The sequence below is a fragment of the Camellia sinensis genome, chromosome 4 (genome assembly GCF_055761805.1).
Source record: "Camellia sinensis isolate YWXY chromosome 4, ASM5576180v1, whole genome shotgun sequence".
Classification (NCBI taxonomy): Eukaryota; Viridiplantae; Streptophyta; class Magnoliopsida; order Ericales; family Theaceae; genus Camellia; species Camellia sinensis.
The window spans coordinates 58428755-58456082 of record NC_138964.1 but is presented as its reverse complement, the minus strand read 5'-3'; the positions used below and the strand labels follow the sequence as shown (position 1 = coordinate 58456082).

The 27328-nt window shown below is 30.1% G+C and overlaps 1 protein-coding gene across 1 annotated transcript; it reads right to left on the bottom strand.

The window, feature by feature from the left end:
* Positions 1–2750: 2750 nt before the first annotated feature.
* Positions 2751–25318, bottom strand: LOC114309638 ((-)-germacrene D synthase). Its single transcript, XM_028255425.2, is given in 8 exon segments — positions 2751–3182; positions 5182–5373; positions 5375–5434; positions 5536–5677; positions 5994–6212; positions 7343–7715; positions 7802–8093; positions 25193–25318. Coding segments are annotated over 8 exon segments (1677 nt in total). The 5' UTR covers positions 25295–25318; the 3' UTR covers positions 2751–2885.
* Positions 25319–27328: the final 2010 nt, after the last annotated feature.

Here is a 27328-nt window from a genome sequence, read left to right as displayed (position 1 = left end):
AATTCCTGTAATCAGCAAAACCAGCCCAATTCTTATCTGGGCATCCCCATAAACAGAAATCCTATGGTATGCTGCACTATCCCTAACAACGCAGATAGATTCCTAGGTGTCAAGAATAATAATTAATTTAGTTTAGGGAACAAACAATGGACGATCGGGACAAATGTATAAGCATGTCAATTTCTCAACTATGCACAAGAGAACAAATGTAAAGCTGACAGAGTATATTAGCAACTCAAAATAAAACCCATCTACCATATCATCATATTTTGACCTCAATAAAGATGAGATTATAGGTATACGAGAACATGGACAAACAAATGGGAAAATCCATAATTAACACTATGTATTAAAAGTAATCAAATCGCAAGAAAGAAAAAGAAAAGAAAAGAAAGTGAATTTAGAACTTACGGAGAGGGAAGAATCGATGTTCTTGAGGGAAGAGGAGGTAGAGGAAGAACGAAGGTGGTGAAGAACAACTCTCTGTCTCTCGATTGTTTTCTCCATCTCTCTCTCTCTCTCTCTCTCTCACCAACTTTCTCTCTCCAGAACTAGTGTGTGTAAAATACGTAAAGTTGAAGCAAAAATAGAAAGAGGAAGATACAAATACTCAACTAAGAGGATGATCGGGTGGACATCCGGCTGGACGTCCGGTGGGCCTAACACTCAACGGCTATGCACAGTAAAATGCTGAAAGGTGCTAGACATCCTCAATTCGGTGAAACATTTGTTATATTCTCAATTTGATAAATGTTTGATGAAACCATTGGAGCAGAAAAGAAAGGATATTTTTCACCAAATTTGAATTTGGTGATGGATTTGGTATAGCGTTGGAGATGACCTTGCTCTAAAGCCTAGGAATATCACAACTTGGACATAATTCTGAGCTCGATTCATTGTTTTCCACTTGTCACAAATTAGACTACTTAACTCTGTTATTTTCAAATATTGCTTTGAGATTGAGATGTACAAATATGATAATGCTAACAAAAAATTCCTTTGTTAAAAATGATTTTATATCGTATTACAATCTTTCAGGAAGGAGATTAATCCGGACTTCCCGTTACAAAGAAAATTATTTGTAGAGTAATGCTAGTTCTGTTACAAATATAAAAATCGAATAAAAAAAAACACACACACACACACACAATACATATCTATAAATAGGATTTTATAAAATTTAATGGTGGATCTGTTTTTGAAAAATCTTGTTAGTCTATAGACATTATGTCTCCAATTTGTGATTGGCTTTTATTCTTTGTATGTTGATGTTGGCACTGAATCGATATGCACCGAGGTCGCAAAACCTTTGAGCTTGGTTCCGGAATGTGTATAGCCATCTTCGTCCTTGTATAAAACATCTATCACTCGTGCAAGATTGACTACTCGCAACAATAGAGGCATTGGGATTGCTGTTGGGCGAAGGTACTCTTGATTTATGTCTTTCCATGCATAAGTAACCCGCTTTCGAAATTCAACGAGCACTTCTTCCTCTCATGCACCATATTGTTTCATATAACATTCGACAACAGAGACTACGTGACCTTTTTTTTTGCTCAAACTACAATTAGTGTTATCATCAAATTAGAGGATATGATATAAAATAAAGAATCTCTTCAAATTTCATAAATATTGTAATATATTATAATTTACCTATTTTAATTTTGTGAAATAAATTTTTTTTACACCAACACCGATCAAATTTGCCAAAATATTATATTTAAATATTTTTATATTCACATTTTGAATTAAAATTTAGGAGAGACATTTACAGAACATTCTCTTCCATCTCTTTTCATTTGCTTCTAATATTGGATTCTAGAAAATTTTATAAAATCCTTAAAATCTCTGGTAACTAATCTTTCATTTACATTAAATTGAAAATTAAAGGGTCAACTATCAATATGTTATGCTAGTTAGACTTAATCCTTATAAAGTCATATTGAAAATAAGTCTTATTAAAATCTTTGCTAAAAATAATTTTTTGGGATGATTTTTAACACATGGCGCTAAAAATTGAATTAGTGACTTTTTTTTTTTACGATTTTTATAAATTGTCGCTAAAACTTATAATTAGTGACGTTTTTCTGTGACGAATTTTTTAAACTATTGCTGAAAGTTGAAAATTAATAACTTTTTTGTGACGATTTTTTTAAATTATCGCTAAAACTTATAATTAGTAATTTTTTTTGTGACAATTTTTAGACTGTCGTTGAAAATTAATAATTAGTAATGTTATTAATAGTGTTTGATGAAAAACGCTATTAATTATTATAAGACCTATTGGAGAATAAGTTCACCTATTAAAACCTACACATATATCTCTCAAAACTAAATAACCCAAATCATAATACAAGATTAGTTTTAGTTTCTCAATTAACAAAATTAAAATTTTTGAATCCATATAATTTTTTTTTTCTTAACACCAATTGAACCGAAGTACTTATTCTGATAACTATCGAAATCAAACGAAACAAAAAATTGGAATTAACTTAAAGTTGTTTTGGTAAGTTGGTTAAAATCTAATTTTATTTTTTATTATTTTTTTTTTAAAAAAAAAAACGTGTAAAAGAATAGAGAAAGTTTCCAAATTAAACCTTAGTGCTTGTTTGACATGTGGGTTTGGGTTTAGTCACGAAAAGAAGAAATAAGTTTTTTAGTTCCAGCCTAAAAGTTGTTATATTCAAACTATAATCATTTCATTTTCTCTCTTACAAAAATCAAAAAACTATCTCAAACGAGATTATTTTAACCCCAGACTAAAATAATTAAGAAGTAAAAAACTTAAAAAACCAACCCCACATCCACTTGTCACAAATTAGACTATTTATTAGATGAAATGCCTTATTTATTTTTAGTCTTATTTCGATACATAAAGAAAACTATTACACGGTGATAGGATTAACAAGCAATGAGATGATGATATCTTTGGTTTGACCTTTCGAATTAGTGTAACCATCACCATGTCCATAAATGACTTCCATCATACGTGAGAGATTAAGAGTTGGTAATAGTAGAGGCAGAGGGAGGAGCCTCTTAGGGTTTTGGAGTTCTTCATTGATGTCTTTCCAAGCAATGTCCACCATTTCTCTTATTTTCCCACATGCTTCTTCCTCGGACACACCGTGTTCCCTCATGTAGCATTGCACACCCGAAGGTGCATCCCCTCTCTCTTGCTCAACCTTCAAAATTTAGAGAAAAAATCGTTAGATTTCCACAAGCCAAACACACTTTTAGTGTTAACAATATTTGGGTCAAAAGAAATATTGTTCTATTGTATTTCGCTAGGGATCTTTTGTCCAAATCTCTTATGCCCTCTTGTTTTCTCTCTACCACATGACAAGGTTAGAGAGATCAATTGTGTGATAGAAAGATGACTTAAGACGGATAATATAAAAAGACATTGACAAAAGATCTGAGCTCAGATTTGAGTTTGACATTAAGAAACGTAACTGCATTACTTGTAACGTAATAGCATCAAGAATATTGTTATCCCAGTTAGGCAACCCAAGAGGGGGGGTGAATTGGGTTATTAAAAATTTCACAATATTAAATATAACACAATATTCAGAATTTGAATAAATAAAAACAAACAGAATAATAATTATCAATATAAAAGTAGAAGAGATAGAGAGAGAAAATCAAACACTGCGATTTATAGTGGTTCGGCACGCCAGGCCTACGTCCACTCCCCAAGGAACCTCCTTGAGAATTTCTTTACTATCAATTGAATAAATACACCACCAAACTTGTGGATTTGGCACAGGGCTTACTCTTATCTATTGAGCCTCACTCAACAATAAATGCCTTACCCTTACAAAATCTCTCACAAAAATAAGGAATAAGAATAAGTGGTAATTGAACCCACTTTTACAATAATTCTCTCACAAAGAGTAGATATGAAAGTGTAAGAACAAAAGCTAGACTTAGATCTGAAAGTGAAAGAGAAGAATACAATTTGGAGCTCACAGAAAATTTTCTCTTCAAGTTCTTGGTTTTTCTCCACATCCAACACTTCTATTTATACAAAAAATATGCCCGTTGGACACTCCTTGCTGACGTCATGGCTTACATAAGCACGCTCCTGACGTCATGGCTTACATAAGCACGCTCCTGATGTCATGGCTTACATAAGCACACTCTTGATGTCATCGCTTACATAAGTACACTCATTGATTTTGAATAGTCAGCAAAAGATAAAAAATAAGACTGATTTTTTCTTTTTGTTTTATCAAACATGGAGCCACCATTTTTGTAGACAATTTAATACAAAATTCACAACTTTCAAACAAACAAATAATTTTCTCCATCTAGTTTATAATATATATATATACACACACATATATATATAACTCCATCTTTTTTCTTCTTGTTTGATTATAATATGATATAATTAATGTAGTGTAAAAAATTTAATAGCGCACGTGATGTATTCTGCATATAATGTTATATAAGTTCTGATCAAAATTTTGCATACAGAAAAATCTCTATAAATAATATTTATGATGGATCTGAAAATATATGTCATCTTTAAAATATTGTATATGTTGTAAAGATTTTAAACTAAATGTATTTTACCACTCCATATTAATTTTGTCAAAATAAGACAACCCATAAATATCAAATTTGTCAAAATAATACAACCAATCAATCATTTTTTTCAAAATAATATAATTAATCAATTTGTCAAAAGATGAATAGTAATTAACCCTATTTTTCAAAAAGTGAATAGTAAAGTTTTTGAAAATATTTAAAATAATCATTTTTGTCAAAATAATATAATTAATCGATTTGTCAAAAGATGAATAGTAATTAACCCTATTTTTCAAAAAGTGAATAGTAAAGTTTTTTAAAATATTTAAAATAATATTTAACATATATATTTAAAAAAAGATAATATTATTTTATTTAAATAATATTTAACAAATATATAGATTTTAAAAAGATAATAATTTGTGTCAAATAATATGTATATTAACTAATATATTTTAGACATCATCAAAATTAAATAATATGATTAACAAATATAAACCGATACATATTGAAAATTGGATATCATGGTAGTAAAATGTTTAAAATCATTTGCAAAAAATAATTTTATAAGAGTTGAACTAGTTATATAGATTATGAATATAAGCCGATATTTAAAAATCATTATTTGACCTCTATATTGTGAGGTACCTTATGAGTTTGGATGTCATCAACCAGCCTAGCAATTAGCGCACAAGACTTCACAATTTTGGGAACATTAAGCACCCAATCAAAGGCTTCCTTAGTTGCAATCTTTCCAATGCCAACAAGGGATTGAACAGCCAGCATAGGATAACCACTGCTCATCACTGAAATGCTCATGTACTCCTCAAATGTAGGCATATATATACTTGGTGTTAAACCAGTTTGCTTCCACAAAGTAGGCTCTAACTAGACCTTTCATCTGAAGAAAAGCACACAAATGTAAGTGTTAGACAGCTATTATGCTGAAAAACTAATTTAAAGATAGTCTTGTTTGGATAAGAGAAAATTTTAATTACTTACTGCTTCTTTTGCATAGTATATGTGGTAGAATCTCCCGTCGTGGGTCGTTATCTTGTCCTCCATTTCGTTCATGACATCTGAGAGTGCCTCGAAGCAAACTTGCATGTATTCAGGTAAATCACTGATAGCCGCTTCTTCCCACCTATGAAATTAGTGATGTGATGTTTTTAATCAGAAGAAGACGTATCAATATCAATTGCGGTGTAACGGTATCAGAAGTATCAAGTGATATATATATAAATCTAGTGTCGTGGGTGTGAATTTTAAAGCCACCAGTAGCAAGCAGCTGAACCAGTTGTAACGATCAACTATGAACTAGCCATATTGGTTGTGAATTAGCTCGTGATTAAGCTGCTACGAACTGATACTTATCGACAAGTGGTCAGCACAAATGTAATTTTTATTGGGACTAATATACAAGTTTACAAGTATCAAATGGATTAAAATTGCACGCATACCTTTCTATTGCATCTGTAAATAACTGAAGTTCTTCAGGGGTACCATACACATCATAAATGTCATCTATGACAGAAGCTAATGCTATTATTTTAGTCATGAAGCTTCTAACAACAGAGTACTTGGGCTCAAAATAAACCCCTAATATCCAGAAGTAGCACTCCACCAATCTATCCCTTGCGAAAGGTAACTTCGTTGCAATCTCTTTCTCTTTCCACCACCTGAAAAATTAGATTATCAACAAAAGAAAAAAAAAATTAAACAAAAATTACATTGAAATTTCCATAAAGAAAATGTGAAGATTTAATGACGTGTCTTTAAAGTAGTCAATGGTCTAATTTTAAAATTATATTTCCTGTTTATTTTTTAAATATAAATATAATTAAATTACGTGATTAGGATTGTCATATTAATTTAATTTGTTTCATAAATGATTTATACACAAAGACCAGTAAAATAAAAAGACCAAATCATTAGAGTAAGATTTGTGATGGCCCACAGGCCACCACTAGATTGATCTAATCGAGATAATGGATTGTAAACAAACCTAGTTGTATAAGATATCAATAGCTAATTAATAAGGGGTTGTTTGGGATGAACTAAATAAGTGTACTTTTGACTTTTTAGATAAAAAAGTAGAGAAAAAAAAGATAGTTGTTTGGGATAATTTTTAAACTTTTACGACAAAATATGTATTAAAATATTGTATAAAATAGTAAAATTACCATATTACCCCTAAATATATAAATGCGTAACCATGAAGCCAGTATGGACGGCAGCAAGATGTATAGGAGTAGCTTGCCTACAGTGCTGTTCGAACTGAATGGTATTATTCGGCCCGTGGGAGCCCACCACGGGTCCCGTTTTGATAATCGGAATCATTCAATATATAGAAATCGTCGAGCACTATATACTTATAAAAAATTACGTTGATCGGATATCGATAATTATTTGATTAGATTAGTTTTTTGTCAACAATTAATTTGTGCACCGTCCATTTTTTTATACAAAACTGATTTGAACATATAATTATCAATATTCGATCAAATTAATTTTTTACAAACATATAGTACTCGACGAGTTCTACATATTGAACGGTTCAGATTATCAAAACGGGACTCGTGATGGCCCCTCACTGGCCGAACAACACCGTTCTATGTAATTTTTGTATGCACCCGCTTGATGAGTTCATACCATCACTTCAAACCAAAACATCACTTCAGCCAAAAAGTTGGCTTGTACTTTTTTTTGGAAAATTTGTTTTTTTTTTTCTATTTTTTTTAAATAATGATAACTTTTTGACTTTTTAATTTTTTTTCAAACATGCCAAATCAGCCCTAAATAAAGTCACCTTGTGATGTCACTTATTTCTCTCTGGTGCAACCTTTGTAAAAGATTGAAATCCAGCTTTGCTAGCTCCAACAAAACAGAATTTCTTTCTAAATCAGCTTGGTAGACATTGATGTAGTGCCTGGCCTCTAATCTGGGCATTCCTTTATGGTGAGGTACTTCTAGAGAGTGCATAACTTGCTCAGAGAGAAGAGAGTTTAGATGTGCTAACATAGACCTCAAGTGCTTGCTTGTAAATTTCAATGCTTCTTCCAATATATCTTCCCCTTGAACCCTTAAATGTGATGCCTCATATAAGCATAGCAAAGCCCTTGCATTTTCTTTCAGCACTGACTTGAACTCACCTTTCTCATCTGTGTACTTTTTAAATGAATCTAGTTGGGGACAAAAGAAAAAAAAGACGTGTAAGAAACATGAATGCTTAGTGAGCTACAAGAGTTTGTCGTGTTTGGAAACTTACCAGAAGAAACATGATAGCCTTTTTGCCTAAAAAGTCTGAAACAGAGAGCAAACATATAGAGATCATCATAATCATCACCACCACCACCACCACCATAGTTGATTTGAGTGCTGTAAATTGATTGGAGTGCCTGCTCAATCTCATACTCAAAATCATATGACAAGCCAAGGCGTTGGAGTGAATCGATAAGGATCAATGTTTCTTTCAAAGGTTCAGTTCTTGCATCACTTAGCATCCTTCTCACCTCATCTTTAAGTTCCTTCACTCTCCCTTCTTCCTTCTGATTTGGTTTGTGCATAATTTTGAAAGTAAGTAATGAGTTACAAACAAAAATAAATAATATATATATATATATATGTAGTATGATATATATAGTATGATATATAATATAATATATTTATTCCAAATGTTAAGTGTGTACTCAATAATGTTTCCCATCACAAATATATATTAATGTGTATTAATTAGGCGTTGTTGTTGTCGTTGTTTTTGTTTGTTGTATATATATAGTATGATATGTTGAGTCATGGATCTATCAATTTTTTATTTTTTATTTTTTTTAAAAAACCCATCAATTAATATTATAATATAAATAATAAGGTTACTTATGTTTCTAACAGTTTAAAATTTTAGGTGAATTAGTGATTAATAGTTTAATATAATATTAGGCAATAACAATTTAAGTTTACACATGAATGAGTGGTTAATAATTTAATTCATATTTATTTATAAAAAACCACTATCATGTCATCTTGTATAAAATTTTAGAAAAATATAGTATTTTCTTTGGGAATTACTTAAAAAAAAAAATAGTGAATATTTTATTAATATTTTAGCTTACGTCTTTTTTATAAGATAAAAGACATATAATATTTTTATAGTAGTTGAGATCTCTCAACATTTTCATAAAAAAAATTTGATACAGATAAATTGCCCTTCGGTAAAGTAATTTATTTATTTATTATTATTATTATTTTTGACCTTTATATATTATAGGGTTGTTTGGCTAGCATAAAAAAAGTATAATTTTTTTTAATATCTTTTTTGAGTTATATCATCTCTTTATATTTTTTTTATATCTTTTTGTAAACAAAATAAAAAAATATAGTATTTATTTAACACTTTCCAAACAACATCTATATCACGTTTTATATTAGGCGACTTTGTTTTCCAAAAAGGTTGGAGCTGAATGAAAATATTGTCCAATGGAAAAGTCGGTTGAACGGAATCCAACATGTGAATTACAGTATGCGTTGCACGCGTGGCAAATCGTATTTTTTAAAAAAAAAAAATTAAAAATCGACACTAACAAAAAAAGGCAAATTACATATACCCCTCAAGGTTTGGCTAAATTATAAATGCCCCTGAAGTTTGAGAAATTATAAATTTTTCCCTGAATGTTATATTTGCATAACAAATTAGGAGATAATTTGTCATGAAATTTAAATCTCAGGGACAAATTGTTATGAAAATACAAACCTTAAGGGGCAAGATGTAATTTCCAAAACCTCAGGGATATCTGTAATTTAGCCAAATTTCGAGGGAGGTATATGTAATTTGCCCCTAAAAAAATTGGAAAACGTCTCTCTTTCACTTCTAGATAATTATTTTTTTTAAAATTATTTAAATTATACCAAACATTTAAAAAAAAAAAAAGCACATGAAGGCATGGCAAATTGTATTTTAAAAAATAAAAAAATAAAAAATCAATAATAAAAAAAAGTTTAAAACGTCTCTCTTTCACTTCTAGATAATTAATTTTTTTTGAATTATTTTTATTTGTACCAAACATTTTGAAAAAAAGCACATGTTTTCCAAAATAATTTTTTGAAAAAATTATTTAAAAAACTCCCAAGATTTAACCCTTCTAACAAATTAAACTTTAAATTTTTTCAAATAAAATCATAAATTTTTAAATTTGTAGCATTTGAAGCCATCGTCTATCTCCCTTAAAAGGTAAAAAAAAAATTAAAAAAATTGCAACACGTGTCGTCATCTCACACTATAATATATAAGAGTTTTGGAGACTAAATTTTTTGGTCTCTAAAAGTGAAAATTTGGTTACAAAAGATATTTAAGGACTAACTTCTATCATTGTGAGGATAGTCGCTAAAAGGTCGTCTCGAAAAGTAAAAAATAAGGTTTTTAGCGACAAAATTTTAAAAATGTCACTAATAAATAGACTTTTTGAGACAAAATAATTTGGTCTCAAAATGGTTTATTTTCTGAGACAAAAAATTTGGTCCCAAAATGATAATAATTTATCACTAATGTCCAATTTTCGTTACTAAAAATATAATAACGATACTTTTTGTAACAAAAATATTTGGTCCCCAAAAAATAATTTTGTCCATAAATTTTGATTTCTAAAATCTTAATTTTTTGTAGTGTTAATTGCATTTCTAATTCATGTCAATCCTAAATTTTAACACCACCAATGATCGATCTCATAATCCAGGCTTAGAATCTAGAGGTGTGTTCCCTCCATAACTTTAGGTTCGAAACCTCTAGGTTCAAATAATGAAATGACAAAATTGAAACTGAACTTAAAATTATAGAGATTAAATTATTCGATTTAAAATAATAACAATTAAAATAAAATTTGAGCCAAATTAAAAGGGTTAAAAGTGCGGTTTACGATAGAAGAAAATAGCAGCAAAAAATGAGAGAAAAATAAAAATTGATTAACCAATTAAAAGAGCATTTTGTTACACAACCTACATAAAATTAAGTAGGTGTTTTCAGATGAAATAATAATAATAATAATAATAATATATTAGTTGGTAATTGATATACTGGGCTCTTTTGGTAGTGGGTCTGGCTGATTTGAGGCGGTGAATGCGATGGGTAAGTTGTTTAATGAGAGTTTTGAAATAGGTAATTCGGGATTTATGGTAAGCAGTAAATGGTGCAGTCATCTCTTACCCCCCTGTAAAAATTCCCGGGTAAGAAAATCAGGGAGGGAATTTTGACAACCAGGGATATAGGTAATATCAAAATCAAAAATACTTAAAATAGCTTGCCAACGGGTAAAAATCTGTTTACTAGCAAGATTTTCAACATCTTTTTCTAAAATAAATTTAGCAGATTTGCAATCAACACGAAGTAAGAATTTTTGATTTAAAACATCATCTTGAAATTTTTGAATACATAAAACAGTGGATAAAATTTCCTTTTTAATAGTACTATAATTAAATTGTGCTTTATTCCAGACACCAGAATGATAGCGAACAATTTGTTCAGATGATTGAGGAGTAAGTTGCTGAAGAAGAATGCCACCATAACCAATATCAGAGGCATCAGTTTGGATAATTTTGAATGAATTTTCAGTGGGAATACCAAGACAAGGAAGAGACTTAACATATTGTTTGACTTGTTTAACAATAGAAGTATGAACAGAAGACCAAGGAGGAGGATTAGCTTTTAACCTATCAAATAAAGGTTGACAAGTTTTCCTAAGATCTTTGTAAAACTCAGCAATGTAATTGAGGGAACCTAAGAACCTTTGTAATTGAGTTTTATCAAGGATTTCATCAGGGAATTTTGAAGCAAATTCAATGGATCGACTAATAGGTAGGATAGTATTATGATGAATATCATATCCTAAAAATCTGACTTTAGTTTGAAATAATTTAATTTTAGGAGCAGAAATAACAAGACCATGACTTTGAATTGTGTAAAAGAATGCAGTTAAATGTTTCCAATGTTCACTAATTGATTTCGAGAAGATTAATATGTCATCAATGTAGACAATGGAAAAATGACTAAATGGATTAAATATATCATTCATTATATGTTGAAATTCACTAGGAGCATTTTTTAACCCAAATGGCATGACATTCCATTCATATTGACCAAAGGGTGTATTAAAGGCAGTTTTATACCTATCTTTAGGGTGAATTTGAATTTGCCAAAAACCACTTTTTAAATCAAATTTGCTGAAAATAACGGCTTGACTAAGTCGTTTAATTAAATCTTTTTTATTAAGAATAGGATACCGAATCCATTCTAAAACAGAATTTAATGGTTTGTAATTAATAACAAGTCGAGGGACACCTCGTTCTAATTCAGCATTTTTATTAACATAAATAGCGGGGCAGGACCAAGGTGATTTACTTGGACGAATTATATGATTTTTCAATAATTCCTTAATTTCTTTTTTACACATTTCAAGTAATTCATGATTCATTTGGATAGGTCGAGATTTAGTAGGAATTTGGGATTCATGAAAATTCTTAATATAGGGTAAGGTAACTACATGTTTTTTCCTATGCCAAAATGCAGTAGGTAAATTGGAGCAAACAGTTGATTCGAGTTTTAATTGAAAATCCTTGATTTGAGAGACAAGAACTGGATTAGTTAATTGTTGATCAATTCTTTTGTGATTGATTTCGTCTTTTAGAAATTTTAAATGCCGAGTAAGGCGGTTAATTTGATGAGAAATAGAACAATCTTTTAATTGATTTAAGTATAATAATTCAGGAGGAGATAAAAACTTAAATGTAACTGGTTGGCCTAGAACATGTGTAGTAATGCCGGTACTAGATGTAGTAAAGGGATATAGTAAATATATAAATGGGGAACCCAAAATAATTTTATCTGTCATATTAGTGACTAGAACAAAAGAGGTGTTAAAACATATATTATCTTGGCAAACATGTACTTTTGGTAATTTATATTTGATATGCATTTTAGTACCATTGGCAGAAGTTAATTTTTCTTGACATTTTTCATAATATGTAGTAGGAAGTAATCCTTCTTGGATACAATTTAAATCAGCACCAGTATCAATTAAGGCAATTAATTCTAATTCAAAATCATTTACAATTATTTTGATTTTAGAATACCATTTTTGAATGTAAAGTTTGTTGATTAGACTTAACCGTTTTTCTTCAGGGTTGTTGGATTGAGAGTGGTGTGATCGGTTATCAAATATCAAATTATCAGGATTAGTAGGATCAGATTCATGTTCAGATTCATGTGGGGATTCTTGTTCATTAGTTTGGAAATTATCTAAACTTTTATCAAGTTTGAGGGTAATAATTTCATCTTCTAATTTTTTATCTTTATGTTGTAATTCTTTGATTGTGTTTTTAATCTGATTGATTTCTTGTTGTAAATCTTGTAAGGTGACTTCTTGTTGTTTATTTTTAAATCGTTCTAAAGTTTTGGATAGACTGATTATAGGTTTATCAAACTTGGGTTTGGAATCTGAATGGATTAATAAGGATTTTAATTTATCTGTATATTTTTGTTTTAACTTAGGATCATCTAACTTACTAATTAGATCGATTAGAGCAGATTCTTCTTGAGTAGTTTTGGTAAGGACAGTAATTTGTTTAACAGGTTTACAACAAACATCATTACAACCTATTGTAATATCATTATCGGAATTAGCACTAGGTGAATGGTAATCAGATGACGTATCAGGTTGATCAGAAGAGGAAGAATTACTAACAGAGTGATTTAATTGGAAAATATCATATAACTGATTTTTGGAGTTATCATCAATTTGGAGTTGATTGACTCTATCCTTTAATTTTTGTTTTTCTTTACATTTATTAGAATAATGACCTTTTTGACCACAGTTATAACAAGTAACATCTCTAGTAAATTTAGAGTTTGGATGTGATTTAGATTTATAAGATTTCTTTTGAGGTTTAGTATAAAATTTATCATTGGATTTGGAAGGTGTATAGTTCTTCGGATATTTATATTTATTGGAATGTTTATAGGATGATTTATGTTTGGAGTATTTGTGTGATTTTCTACGAGAGGGTGCAACAGGAGGTAAACCATATTGTTCACAGAAATTTCCTAATTCATATTTAGCTTTATGTTTATCTTTATTAGCTTTTTGAGTAAGTTTAAGGTCAATACACATTTTTAATCCTTCTTTTTGAATAGTGCTAATTATATCACCATACGTGAGATTATCATATTCAATAACACCAGTGGGTTGACTAAGAACATCTCTAATTTTATGGGCAAATAAGCTAGGTAATCCATTAATAAATTTTTCTTTCCAAAATGATTTAGTACAGTCTTCGCGTAACATGACACGAGAGGTAAATACATCTTTATACCATCTAAAATCACTTAAGGTTGGACAGTTAAGATTACTTAATTGATCATGGATTCGAGAATAAATATTTGTGGGGGTACCAATAAAATGTCGAACGATTGTATATATTAATTGATTAATGCCATCAGGGTGACAACATCCAATAGATTCATCAAAAAGAGGGAGACCATTTTCATCAGTTTGATTGGCATAAATAACAGAGTCACGGTCTGTTTCAGTGAGATATTTTTCCCACCAAGATTTGAGCATACCAGTAAAACCAGAAGTAAGTAAAGAAACGATTTCAGGTTGAGTGTATTGGGGATAATTACTGAGATAACTATTGGCAACCATAGATAAATGATTTAATTTTTGAAGGATTTGATCTTCACTGAGACCATCAATATTCCATTCGTATAATTTCTTAGCAGAAACAGAAAATTGATTACGAATATTTGTGTCTTCAAATTGGAGGTCGACAGGAGTAGGTTTAGAATACCAGTTTTTGGTAGTTTGAGGATTAACTTTGGGATAGTGAATTTTATTAAGAGTAGTAGGTTGAAATTGTTGAGCTAATTGATGTAGTTCATTATCAGTAGTGTCAGTTTCAGATTGATCAAATATAGTATTAGTAATAGGTTGTTGATTTAAAACAGTAAGACCTTTATCTTTAGATGTAGAAGTATCATTAGGAGTTAATTTGGTAAATAATTGTTCAATAGCTTTGACAGTAGATTGGTCAGTAGTAACTAGACTATTTCGTTTAGAACGATGACTAGGTAGATTAAGTAATGGTTGATCTAAAGTTTTAGCTGATTTGGTATATTGGTCATCTAAATTAGTTTCCAATTTATCTAATTGTTTACCAATTGTTTTGAGACATTGATTAGTATAATTGTTTTGTTCAATAACTTTTTTGAGTTCAGGGTCAGTACCAGGTAATTTGAAAGGAGAGGCTGGAACTTCAGAACCTTGGTGATCAATAATTATATTTTCTAATGGAGGATGATTAGAACTAACAGACGTATTTGGAGAAGTTTTCCATTTATGTTTTGTGATTGTATTAATCTTTTTGTAATATTGATCCATATAATCAAAGAAAGATAATTCAAAACCATATTGAACCATAAAATCATACCATTTTCGAGTTATCCGGGATTGTTGAGCAGAATCATATTTAGCACTATAAGCATGTCTTTTAGATCTATTTTCTTTAGATTTGAATTCAATAAGTAATTTTTCTAAATTAGGAGTAAAATCTTTTTTAATTGTCATTAGCTGAGGATTGACAGGTGGTATTAATCCTTCGAAATCAGTTTGAGTTGGGGAATTATTTGAAGCTATGTCTTCGTCAGGGAAATGTGAAGTAGTAGTATAAACAGGTTTACAAATTTGGGAAGTGGTAGAATTATCAATTCCTTTTAATTTATTTGTTGAAGTTGGATTAGTTGGACCAAGATGGATTTGACTGTTTTTTCTAAATAAAGGAGTGTTAAATATTTCATCGTCAGTTGATATTTCAGAAGGGACACTAGATGTACTATGTCTAGAAGATTGACTTCGATTGAATTTTATATTAACGGATCCATCATGGTTTTGTTGGATATGTTGAATGTCTTGGATTGAAGATTGTTGTTGATTATGTTTGTAATTTTCATTGACAGTAACCCATTGATCAGGTAAATTAATATCTTTCCATTCAATCATGTGAGGAATATTAATGTTTGATTCATTAGTACTACTGCTTTGGATTAATAAAGTTTTATCCTTGGGACTTTTATGTAGAGCATGAACATTTAAATTAGTTTGCATACATTTATAATGGACACGATAAATTAAAGCAATATTATGAGAAGAATCTAACATTTCAGTATATTCACCATGTAATTGTATGTTTAGTGTTAATGCCTTAAGAATATGTGGATCTCTTAAACTTAAAGTAAAATCAGGAAAACAGTTAAAATGTACTGGACCTTTATTAAGACCAGTTTCCATCATTCCCATTAAACTAGCATTGTAATTAAGAAAACGAGCATCTCTTAAACAGAGTAAAACAGAAGTATTTTGTCCTATCATTGTTAATGGATTGACACCAATTTGTATTAAACCAATATGCATAAAATTGTAACCACGATCCAAATGTCGTTTGATTAATTTTTTATCAAATAACTGACAGGTTTCTCTGGGTTTTTCTAAAGCATAAACTTGTTCAATAGTTTTAACATGGAGAGTAACTTTAAAAACATCTTGTATAAAAGAAGTTTTATAAATTTCTTTAATAGGTAGTTTTGGAATATTCCATCCAGAATTAATTTGATCATTTTGTATTTCAACATCTTCTTCATTAATTATGATGCCTGGATTAGGTATGAAAGGCAAGGCAGTTGACCTAGAACTGGCTGATGAGTTACTTCTAAATAATCGATTCATTGTGTGGATTTAATTAACCAGTTTTACAGATATCTTAATACATACCCTATTCTTGTCAATTTTATCACATACCTAGTATACATACATACCCTATCTTTAAACCCCAAAGTCTGACTCTGCCTAAACCGAAGGACTTACAGAAGACTGGGAAGAAGTGGGTGACTTAAACTAGGTGGATAGAATAGACTGATCTTTTGGGTGAGTAAGATGAACTGAAAACAGGATTAATTAAACAAACAAGGAAGACGATTAAACAGAAGTAGCTAAACAGTTAGAAACAGGATACAACATAACTTGGCTCTGATACCACATAGAAATAAATGAAATTTGTCAAAATATATCTATATAATAAGGGAAGAAGTTTTTTGAAAATGTGTGAAAATGTATGAGAGATACATTTTCATCAATGGTTGAGATCTTTCCTCATCATCATCTAACGGTTGTCTCTCAAACACTATGCTTCTGTCTCTCAAACACTCCTCTCATTCCTGCCCAAGTGTATCAAACACTCTTCTTTCATGTCTGCCTCCCACTTACCCCTTCTCCCTCTCTTTTTCTTGATTTCAAAATTTAAACTCTTTATCTACCCATTTCTCTCTCAGCTTTTGCCTCTGCATTTCTCTCTGGCTTCATCAGAGCTTCCTCCGACCGTCGTTCAAAATCACTCTGACCTGCAACTCGGTCCTCTGCGGCAGCTCGGTTCACTCCGATCGTGTTCACTCCAGCATCTCGGTTGCAAAATCAAAGCTCTGATCGACCACTCTTGTAAGCCTATTACAATATGAGCTTGGTGTGATTTTAGTTTTATGATTTGGGTTTGATGTCTTTGTTGGGGTGAGGCTTTTTTTAGGTTGGTCTACTCTGGGTTTGATTTTAGTTTGGCCCTCATTCTAATCTGGGTTTGATATATTGGAATATCTGGGTTTGATATGTTGTTGTTGGAATATTGGAATATCTGGGTTTGCATACGTATCTATTGGTCTAATTTGGCTGACTTGATCTAATTTGGGTTTTATAGTTTTTGGAATCATGTTGTTGTGTAGTTTATACATATCTATTGATCTAACATCTGGGTTTGTATCAATGGAGTTTGTATTCATTTGTATATGTATTGGTCTAACTGATAGTTTATAGTTTATACTGATAGTTGATATGTTTTGGATAGTTAATAGTTCATCTGATAGTTGATAGTTTATAGTTTATAGTCTATATGTATTCATCAACGAAGTCTCATTTCTATATTGTATCTATTGCTCTAACTGATATGTTTTGGATATATATAGATAGATTGTATAACAGAACCTTGGTTAAGTTAGATTGTCTTTAGACTTGAACTCATGTTCTCAAACTTCGCAACCTGATCATTCACTATTCTAGCAATCTCTATACTAACTGTATGTATTTTTTTTTAATTGTTCTAATACGATTAATATTTCTGAGACTTCACTTATCAGGAAAATAATTTTGAGTACTTTAATTTATTATTAATAAACTATTTGGCTCAATAATCATGGCCATAAGAACTCCTTTCATGATAATAAAAAACCAAGAAAAAACTGGTTGGGAAAGAAATTCCTTGAATGTTTTTCTATCCTATTCCCTAAGAAAAGGATTACCATCATTGAACGAGATATGAGTTGGCCAATTCCCCCAGATATTTTGGTCATAATCCCTCTTCTGCTTTATTAATTATGGCATAGTAAAGTATCCCATACCCATTTCAATTAAAAAGGAGCAATTCCCAAACTACCAATTTAGTCAACCAACCACATGACAAAATAACATAAATTTATTGCAACCAAGGATATATATACATATATATTGATCAGTCAATGGAGCACAACTAATTAAACTTTTCTATTAAGACACAACAAGTGAAAACTGATAGTGTATAGGATTTCTATTTGTGTTTTTCTATTTGGTTTCTAAACTGATATGTTTGCAAGTATAAACTGATAGTGTTTTTCTATTTGGTTTCAAAACTGATAGTCTATAGGATTTCTATATTTCTATGTTTCTCCTAGGTGATATTTCATAAATTAAAATTTTTTTTTTCCTTTTAAACAAAGCCCAAAGTAATTGTTGCTATCAAGTTGTTACTTTCTTTTGTTGCTTTCTTTGTACCACTGTTTTTTTTTTTTTTTAAATTACATAAAATCCATACATATGATAAACTCCATACTTTCAACTTGATATGCTTTTGAGGCAAACAAATTGAAGCAACTTTTTGTAACTTTGGAGAAACCCATCATAACATTTTTTAGTTTTATTACAAAGCTGCAGAAACCAATTCCACTCTCATCAGTATCTTTGGGTTTAATTGGTTGGTGGGTCAAATCTAGGGCATGCCAAAGGCATTCAATAGCCATGTTAGGGACTCTTGAGTTGGTCATCACTACTTCTAGCTACCACATCCCTCTACCTCAATATCTCACATTTGTCTTAGATGTAGACAAATGAGGGTGTGGAGGAGAAAGAGATGAGTTGTCGTTGAGTGTTGCTATGGGATGGGGATGGTAGACAATGGTGGGACAAGGCAGGAGAGGGAATTATATAGAGGGATGCCCTAAACATAACAATCACACTAAACCATAGGGAGTTAAGTGCTTATTTTAGTGTTAGGGAGTTATGCACATGTGGTCCAAACCACAAAGAGGTAAAGTGAAATTTACCATTAAACTTTAAATCTTGAGAGTTCCCTAATTCAATTTTGCCTAATAAAGCAAACATTTTCTTATTTGTTTGCTATATGCTTTCTATAATAATATGCAAGAGATTTCTATTAGTTATTTTGTTATTTTTTTCTTGAGTTTGAATTAAGCATTCACTATGTTTGATATGAGTATCCATTGAAGCAATCATATAGGTCATTCACTATAATAATATGCAAGAGGTTTCTCATATGTTTTTTTACGGATTTTCATTATTTTTTTGCAAAACTTTCTTATTAGGATAATTAGATTACACATTTCATTGATCCTTTCTCGCTTCCCAATTCCCCCATATATTTTGGTCATAATCCCTCTTCTGCTTTATTAATTATGGCATAGTAAAGTATCCCATACCCATTTCAATTAAATAGGAGCAGTTCCCAAACCACCAATTTAGTCAACCAACCACATGACAAAATAACATAAATTTACTGCAACCAAGGATATATATACATATATATTGATCAGTCAATATCAACATAAGAAAATTTAATGGAGCACAACTAAGTAAACTTTTCTATTAAGACACAACAAGTGAAAATATTATGCAAGCATAAACTGATAGTGTTAGGTTTTTATTCTTGGCAACCCCGTTTGACAAAACTCCTTTCAGATGTATTTATTTTCGCACTTTTATTTCAGTGAGGCTATGAGTTTATTAGATGCGAATCCAAACCCGAATCGAACCATGCAGAGAAGTTTGTGATGTTAATGCTTTCAAGATTGCCACTTCGCTGATTATTACGGGGGTCGAGCTGCCCGGTCAGCTCGCGGCCGAAGCAAAATGCAAAATTGCATTCAAAATTGCATGTCCGTCGTTGCTCGCTTGAGCCAAGGAATTCTCGCTCGAGCTAGGGCTCGCTCGAGCCAAGGAATGCACGCTCGAGCCAAGAATTGCGTCCATACAAAAACCTGAAAAAGTGTATTCCTCGCTCGAGCCAAGGATCCGTCGCTCGAGCCAAGGCACTAGTAGAAATCATGTAAAATACACTGCTCGCTCGAGCCAGAAAAGCTTCGCTCGAGCGAGCCTCAGAATCCGGATTTCTCAAGGAGTTTGTTTTCTTCCCAATCTTGGATTACTTTTGGTTCTCTATAAATACTTGGTTTTCTCCCAAAACTAAGTGATTGATTGAAGTCCTCCAGATCTTCTTTTTGGTTCTTAAAGTTTATATCTGGGGATATTTTGTTTGTTTTCTTTGATGTTTTTATTGAGTCTTCAACTCATGATTTAAAGAGAGTACATCAAAGGTTTGTTTGCTATACACAAAAGAGAGAGTTATTCTTCAGTTGTGAATTCTGAAGAATTCGAGCCTGAAGCTTTGGTGGAATCCGGAGTGGCTCATCAGAAAGACAATTCCGTGGTGAAGATGGGGTTGGAAGAGGCACATAGAGGTTGGTTCAATTAGGCGTTGTGGATTCGCTAGGTAATTGAGAGTATACCTGTGTAATTCCTTTAAATCTTCTTAGTGGATTGTTCTTGTGGATGTTGCCCGTGGTTTTTGATCACAGTTGGAGGTGTCCAATTGTGGTTTTTTCCACGTTAAATCGTTGTGTCTCTTTGTCTTGATTGTTTGATTGGGATTGTTATATTCTGCTTAAAATTGATACATAATCACAAATCAACATCTAGGGGATTTCTAGATTTTTCAGATAGTGTATAGGATTTCTATTTGTGTTTATTTTTCTATTTGTGTTTTTCTATTTGGTTTCTAAACTGATATGTTTGCTCTAAACTAAAATTCTATACAATTTCTATATTTCTATGTTTCTATATTTTTCTATTTAATTTCCTTTTAATATTTCTTTTTTTTTTTTTTGCACCTTTTTAAGGGAGTATCTATATAACAATGGAAGGGTGAGTTTGAAAATGTCTTTGAAATTAATGGTTCATATCTATCTAATTTAAAAAGCAATGGCTCAGATTTATTTTTAAAAATATCTCTCTCACAAACTATCTTTAATGGTTTAGATTTGTTCAATTTAAAAACAATGGCTGAGATTGAAAAGAGTTTCAATGGTCAAGATTTATCAATGACTAAAATTCAGTGGTTCAGATTTGTTTACCAATCTACTCTCACCAACCCATTGCACTTACCAGATAAGGCACTCTTTACATCATTTCTTTACATCATATGTATCATCAATGAACAAAGCTCTGAGAAAGCTTTGAAGACGGAAGAAAGCTCTGAAGAAGAAAGAACAAAGCTCTCTTCTCCACCGTCACCAGGTATGGCACTCTTCTCTTCTCCACCATCATATGTATCATTTTTTTTTACCTCTCTTCTTCATCATCCCGTCATCCCCATTTTCAGTTTGTTTTTTCCTATAGCAAAAAAAAAAAAAAAAATTCTTAAAGCAAAAATGTGTCTCTTCAAACATTCGGAGGGTTTGTTTTTGAAGCAAAAATGTATTTATCAAACATTTGTTTTTTCAAAAAAAAAATTATGAAGCATTTGTTTTTTTAAAAAAAAATTGTTTCTGAAGCATTTGGAGGATTTGATTTGCTTTTTCAAAAACATTTGTTTCTTCAAGCAAAAATTCTGAAGCAAAAATGTGACTCTTCAAAAAAAAAATTTGTTTTTTTTGTCTCACATTTGGAGGGTTGAGATTATATTTATCAAACATCTATGGGTCAAGATGATTTGTTTGTTTTAGATTTGTTTGTGTCTCTTCACTTACTCTGTCTCTCGTTCCCATGTTAAGAGATAGATTCATCTCTTTCTCTTCTTATATACTCCACCAACTCTCCATTTTCCTCTTTGATTTCATTGAAGTGGGTTTCTATTTCTGTATGTATTTTATTGAACCCTTCATTGATTTCATTGAAATGTGCCCCTATGTATTTTATTCTATCATGAACAATAGTGCTAGGTTAGATTGGGTACTGGATTAGATTGGATTAGGTTTTTTTTAAGATTGTTTAATCTCTTTGATTTGTGTTTTGTACTAAGATTAAATAATATGTTTGTTTGGAATGGATAGGACATGAGACACATGGTGAATTTAATATGATTTGGAGTGATGTTACAGGAAAGTTTTGGAGTGAATTTAATCTGAATTTAATCTATTACAGGAAAGTTTTTTTTTTTTTTTGAACACCCTCGAAGATTTGATATTATATGTCGAAATTAGTAAAACTTTAGATAAGTGCTATTGTACAAATAAAAGCTCCCCAAACATGGCCTTAATGCGTTAGATGAGATTGATTCACTTATCTCACCACAAAATTACACGAAGGAAATGTCTCTGCTGCAAGAAATGTTACCACTTGGTCAGGCACTTGCTACCTAACACCCCTTATTGGAGCAGTCTTGGCAGATGCATATTGGGGAAGATATTGGACAATTATTGCCTTCTCTACAATTTATTTCATTATAAGTATGAAATGAAGTTTTCATTGTGCTCAAATCTTAGTGCGTTCATGAATAATTGGATGATAATGGATGAACAACCTCAGTTTTTTCACACTGGCTTGAACCTTCTTTGTATTGGACATGTAGTGCATCATCTTATAGTTTTCTGCTCAAACCATGTTTGTAGTTTGAATGATCTTTTAGCTTCCAATTATGTATTACCTACAACATTCTGTTGAACAATCTCTTCCTACTATTGGTCATGGTTCTATTATAGAGGTGAGTGACTTACTAATTATTGGGTGGTATGAGGTTATTTTGGGGCATTTCCATTTAGGATATTTTAGTATTCTAGAAATTTACTGTTTGTGACCATCTCTATTCAAGGTAATGGTTTGTAGGAGTTTGATATATTTTTTATTTTTTTCCAATTCAGTAAGAAAAAATGTCAATTAAAAATTTATAATCATAGCTATTTCCTGGATTTACCTCTTACTGCCAGTTAATGATTGAGCTAGAACCATTAAGTCTAATCATACTTGAATCATGCGTCACTATGTTAGTGGATTTTTAAGTAGAATGTGTTAGCATTTAGCATCTCACAACATGGTGCAAGGACAATAGACCTATATATGTCACATAAACTAGGGATCTAACTATAAGACAAAAAGAATCTAGACATTTCATTAATACCACCAACAAGGTGAAGGAACGGGAGATGAGTAGTATGTGAATTTAGAGGCAATGTTCTACACTACTTTCTTTTTCGAAGAACCCTCAGTTATAGTATTTTTTTTTCCCCATTTCTTAAATGCTTAATATAAAAATAGGGACAAAACTTATAACTAAATTTCTGGATAAATTAATGTTCTCAAACATAAACTTTTCCCATCTCCGATGTTGTAAAATATAATTTGGATAACATGGCAGTTTTGGATAATTGACGAGGCCTTTTTTTAAGAGAAAGAAATAGAGCTTTAATTTCTATGTTGTTTAATTTGTATATAAATATTCACTCAATATGTCATCTTGCCATGTATAGGACACACAACAACATTCACTCAGTTTAATTTAATATTCACTTAGTTTGTTATCCTTTCTAATGTTATGCTTTTCTTAATGCTGACATTGATACATGTTTAGGAATGTAGGATTAGGTGTAATATGAGTTACACCATGGACTACGAGATTTGTCAAGTCATCAAAAAATAATAATTTTTCTACCAAATTTGTCATGGTCATCAGTTTAGGCATGGACTACTAGATTTGTTCCTGTATGTGGGAGAGTTTTTATTTTTCCTGCATGTGGATAAGTGGATGTTGACCCAAGGGCACAACAAGATGGATGATTTGATGCTCATGGATTTTCTTTGTTATGTTTATGTTTTTTATTTTTTATTTGTACATTTTGTCTTAGTTAAATCTAAACCACATTTCATTTTTCTATTTCAACGAATTTTTTTATAGAATTCATGAGTTAATTTTTTAAATTAATTGATGGGACTTAAGGCTTGGTTTGGTTTGGATTGGTTTGGTAATTGATTTTTAAATTCATGAGTTAATTGGTTTGAATTTGTATTATCATACTGTTCAAGCTTTAATTAATCTCATTAGCAAAAGTCTTTGTATTTTCTTAGAATTCTCTGATTGGTTGTTGATAGTTTCATTGTTCTAGGTTAGTTTAACTGGATATCTTTATGTATTCAAATTCAAATTATTATTTACTAAATTTGATAGGTTAGGTTTCACTATGTAAAACCTGTGTTTTAGCCAATGATGGGGTCAAAATTATGCTTACCACTGATATATTTAGAGCTATCAGAGAAGTACATGAATTTTGTGTTGAAAGAAAGGGATTAATTACAAAATAAATTGAAAGAAGATTATTTGTTGCTATAACAATGTTCAAACCAAACCAAACCAAATTTAACCAAGCCTTTAGTCCTATTGCTATGACAATGTCATTGCAAAAAATTGTGAAACATGAAATTACCACTCTTAAACATGGGTTTGTTGAGTTTTTTTGGTATTGTTCAAATTGAAACCAAAAAATCATCTGATTCAATAATATTATATTAAGTTATTCATGCATTTGTTATTGTTCTTCAAATTATTTTTATTACTGCAATGAGTTCATTTTGTTGTCAAATTAAAGTTGCTTTTAAAGAATCATTTTGGTGATTTTTCATATGTATTTTGATGCGATTTCTCATAGCTAATGGTTTTTTAAAGTGAATTTAAGCAAGTGATTTTGTTGCAGGTGGCTAATCCGTATTAGAAACGTTAGGTTACGTTGCTTCTCTTTATGTGTGTAGTTGGTTGGCTCTCATTCTAAACTGGATGATTAATTTTTTTTTTTTAGTTGGATAGGATGATTACTCTTTTGTACCAAAAAATTCGTTTACCTTTTCTTGAAGGTATTGAAATTTGATAAACTGAAAAGGTTACCAGTTATGATGCTAATTATGTAATATCCTTTTATTAAATGTTTCCTATACGTGTCATTTTGACGTGGATTGAATTATAAAATTCGTTGTTTGGACTTGAATTTTAGCAAAGATTTTTAGATTATATTCATTGCTTATGCTACACTGTAATATAAAATTCATTATTTGGATTGTAATTTTGAAGTTTGTTATTTGAAATTCATGAATGTTTTTGCCAGTTTACTGTGTAGAAACAATTTCAACTTCTTATTTGTGAAGTATTAAGCTGGAGTGAAGTATTAAGTGTCGTTACAATTGAATTCCGTAGCACGTGTAGTACCAAAAAAATTATTGACCGTGCCTTCAGGCACGGGTTATCCCTAGTGTATTTATATAAATGGGCTTACAGTGTTGTGAGGATTGTAATTGAGGAAGTGATCCCCCCAAATGCTAGGATGGTAACCTGCTGATCGTCGAATCACATCCTGTTTGGCAGTATTGGTAGCCATGATCTCAGTGGAGAGAGAGAGAGGGGGGGGGGTTGTGGGCAAAGATAATATCAAATGCTATTATGAGATATGAAGATGGTGGTTGTGGAGTACTTTAGAACTATTTATAGGCAAGTGAAAAAGACTTTTATTGATCATTTGTTAAAAGCAGCCTTCATACGGCATTACATGAAAGGAAAATGATTTTGGGGTTATTGGGTATCATTTTTCCCATGTGAAGGGGGAGACAAACATATTGCCTGCAAAATTAAAAAATATTAGTGATTGGTAGATGTGATTTGTGTAATTTAAATAAGTAAAAATAAAATAAAAACTTATTTTATATATATATATATATATATATCAGCAAAAAAGAAATCCTTCATTAATGAAAGAAAGACTAAGAGTATTACTAATGATAATCCGTGCTATATACGGCATGTAAAAAAAAAGTATATATATTTATATAAAATAATATAAATAATTAAATTTCTATATGTAAATTATGAAAACAAAGAAGATTGAAATTTATAATTTAACTCCCATAATTTTATCACAATTTATTTATTATTTTTTGATTTGTCACAAATTTAATCTTATAACTTTCAACCCCTTTTGCTAGAATACAAACTTAGGTGAGCTCAATTCAAACAACTTAAGTTGAGCTTAAAATTTTTTAAAGATTGAACAACATACTTTTTAATTAAGTGAGTATACCAATGCAGAAATTTAAAAATTCAAATTAAATTTGAGTGGACTTAGGCAGAAACACCAAATAATCTGAGCAACCAAAACAAAATTATATATATAAATTATTCGCTAATTTATTTTTTAAAATAATAAATAAAATTAATTAAAAATTTAATATTAATGAACAAAATAAAAAGCAATATACTTAAGATTTCCAATAAAAATTTTCTTGAAAATATTTAAAAAATACACCTTTTAGAAAGGATTATCGAACAAAGGGGTATTTGGGAAGTGTGATATTAGTTTACTTTTTTTATCCTTTTATCTTTTTTTGGTCACATTAAATCTTTACTTTTCTATACATCTTTTTGTAAAAAGTAAAAAATATACTTAATTATCTTTTTGGGCCATATCACATCTTTACTTTTCGGTACATATTTTCATAAAAAGTAAAAAAAAAAAAAAAAAAACTTATTTAGCACTTCCAAAACTATTACTAAGTTGATATTAAAAAAATTTACTTTTTATAATGGCATAAATAATTTAAATATGATTTTTTGGAAATTCTTTTTAATTTAAAAATTAAAATAAAATATTAAATAGAATTAAAACAAATTTCTTACAAAATAAAAATATTTGAATAAAAAAAGGTAAGAAGAAAATTTAATATGATATTTTATTTAATCTGAAAATAATTCTAGATGAATAATAAATTATCACCTATAACCCTCTTTTTTTAAATTTTTTTTAAATAAAAAAAGTTTAATGAAATATCACTTTTACCAAAAAAAAAATTAAAAATTAACGTTTCTTTCTAATTTATTTAGCAAAAGTGACTTTTTAACAATTGGATCCAAAGATATCTTTATTCTTTATTTTAATTTTTTTAATTGACAATTGAGATATTAAAAAAAAAAAATCTACCATATTTGGTAAGTACTAAAAAAGTTATGTTTTGTTCTTTTGTTAAAAAAATAAAAAATTTATATTAAAAAATATTATTGTTCAAGTCTTTATAGTTCAAAAGGATATACTTTTTTTTATATAAAATTTAAAACAAAAAAAGAAAAAAATTAATAGCAATTAATAATTTGAACACATGTATTTAAAACAAATTATATTTAGACGAACAATATTATGACACATGTGAATATTGATTTCATTCTAATTGTAGTAATATAGTTTGAAGAAGAATTTAAATTTGAAATTTTATTTTATAATTTAATAAAGGATGCAAAATTTAAGGAATGGATACTGATTTCATTCCAATTATAGTAATATAATTTAAGTAAGAATCTAAAATTGTAATTTTATTTTAAGAATATAACATTAATTTATAGACCAATCATATTGTAAAATGTATTA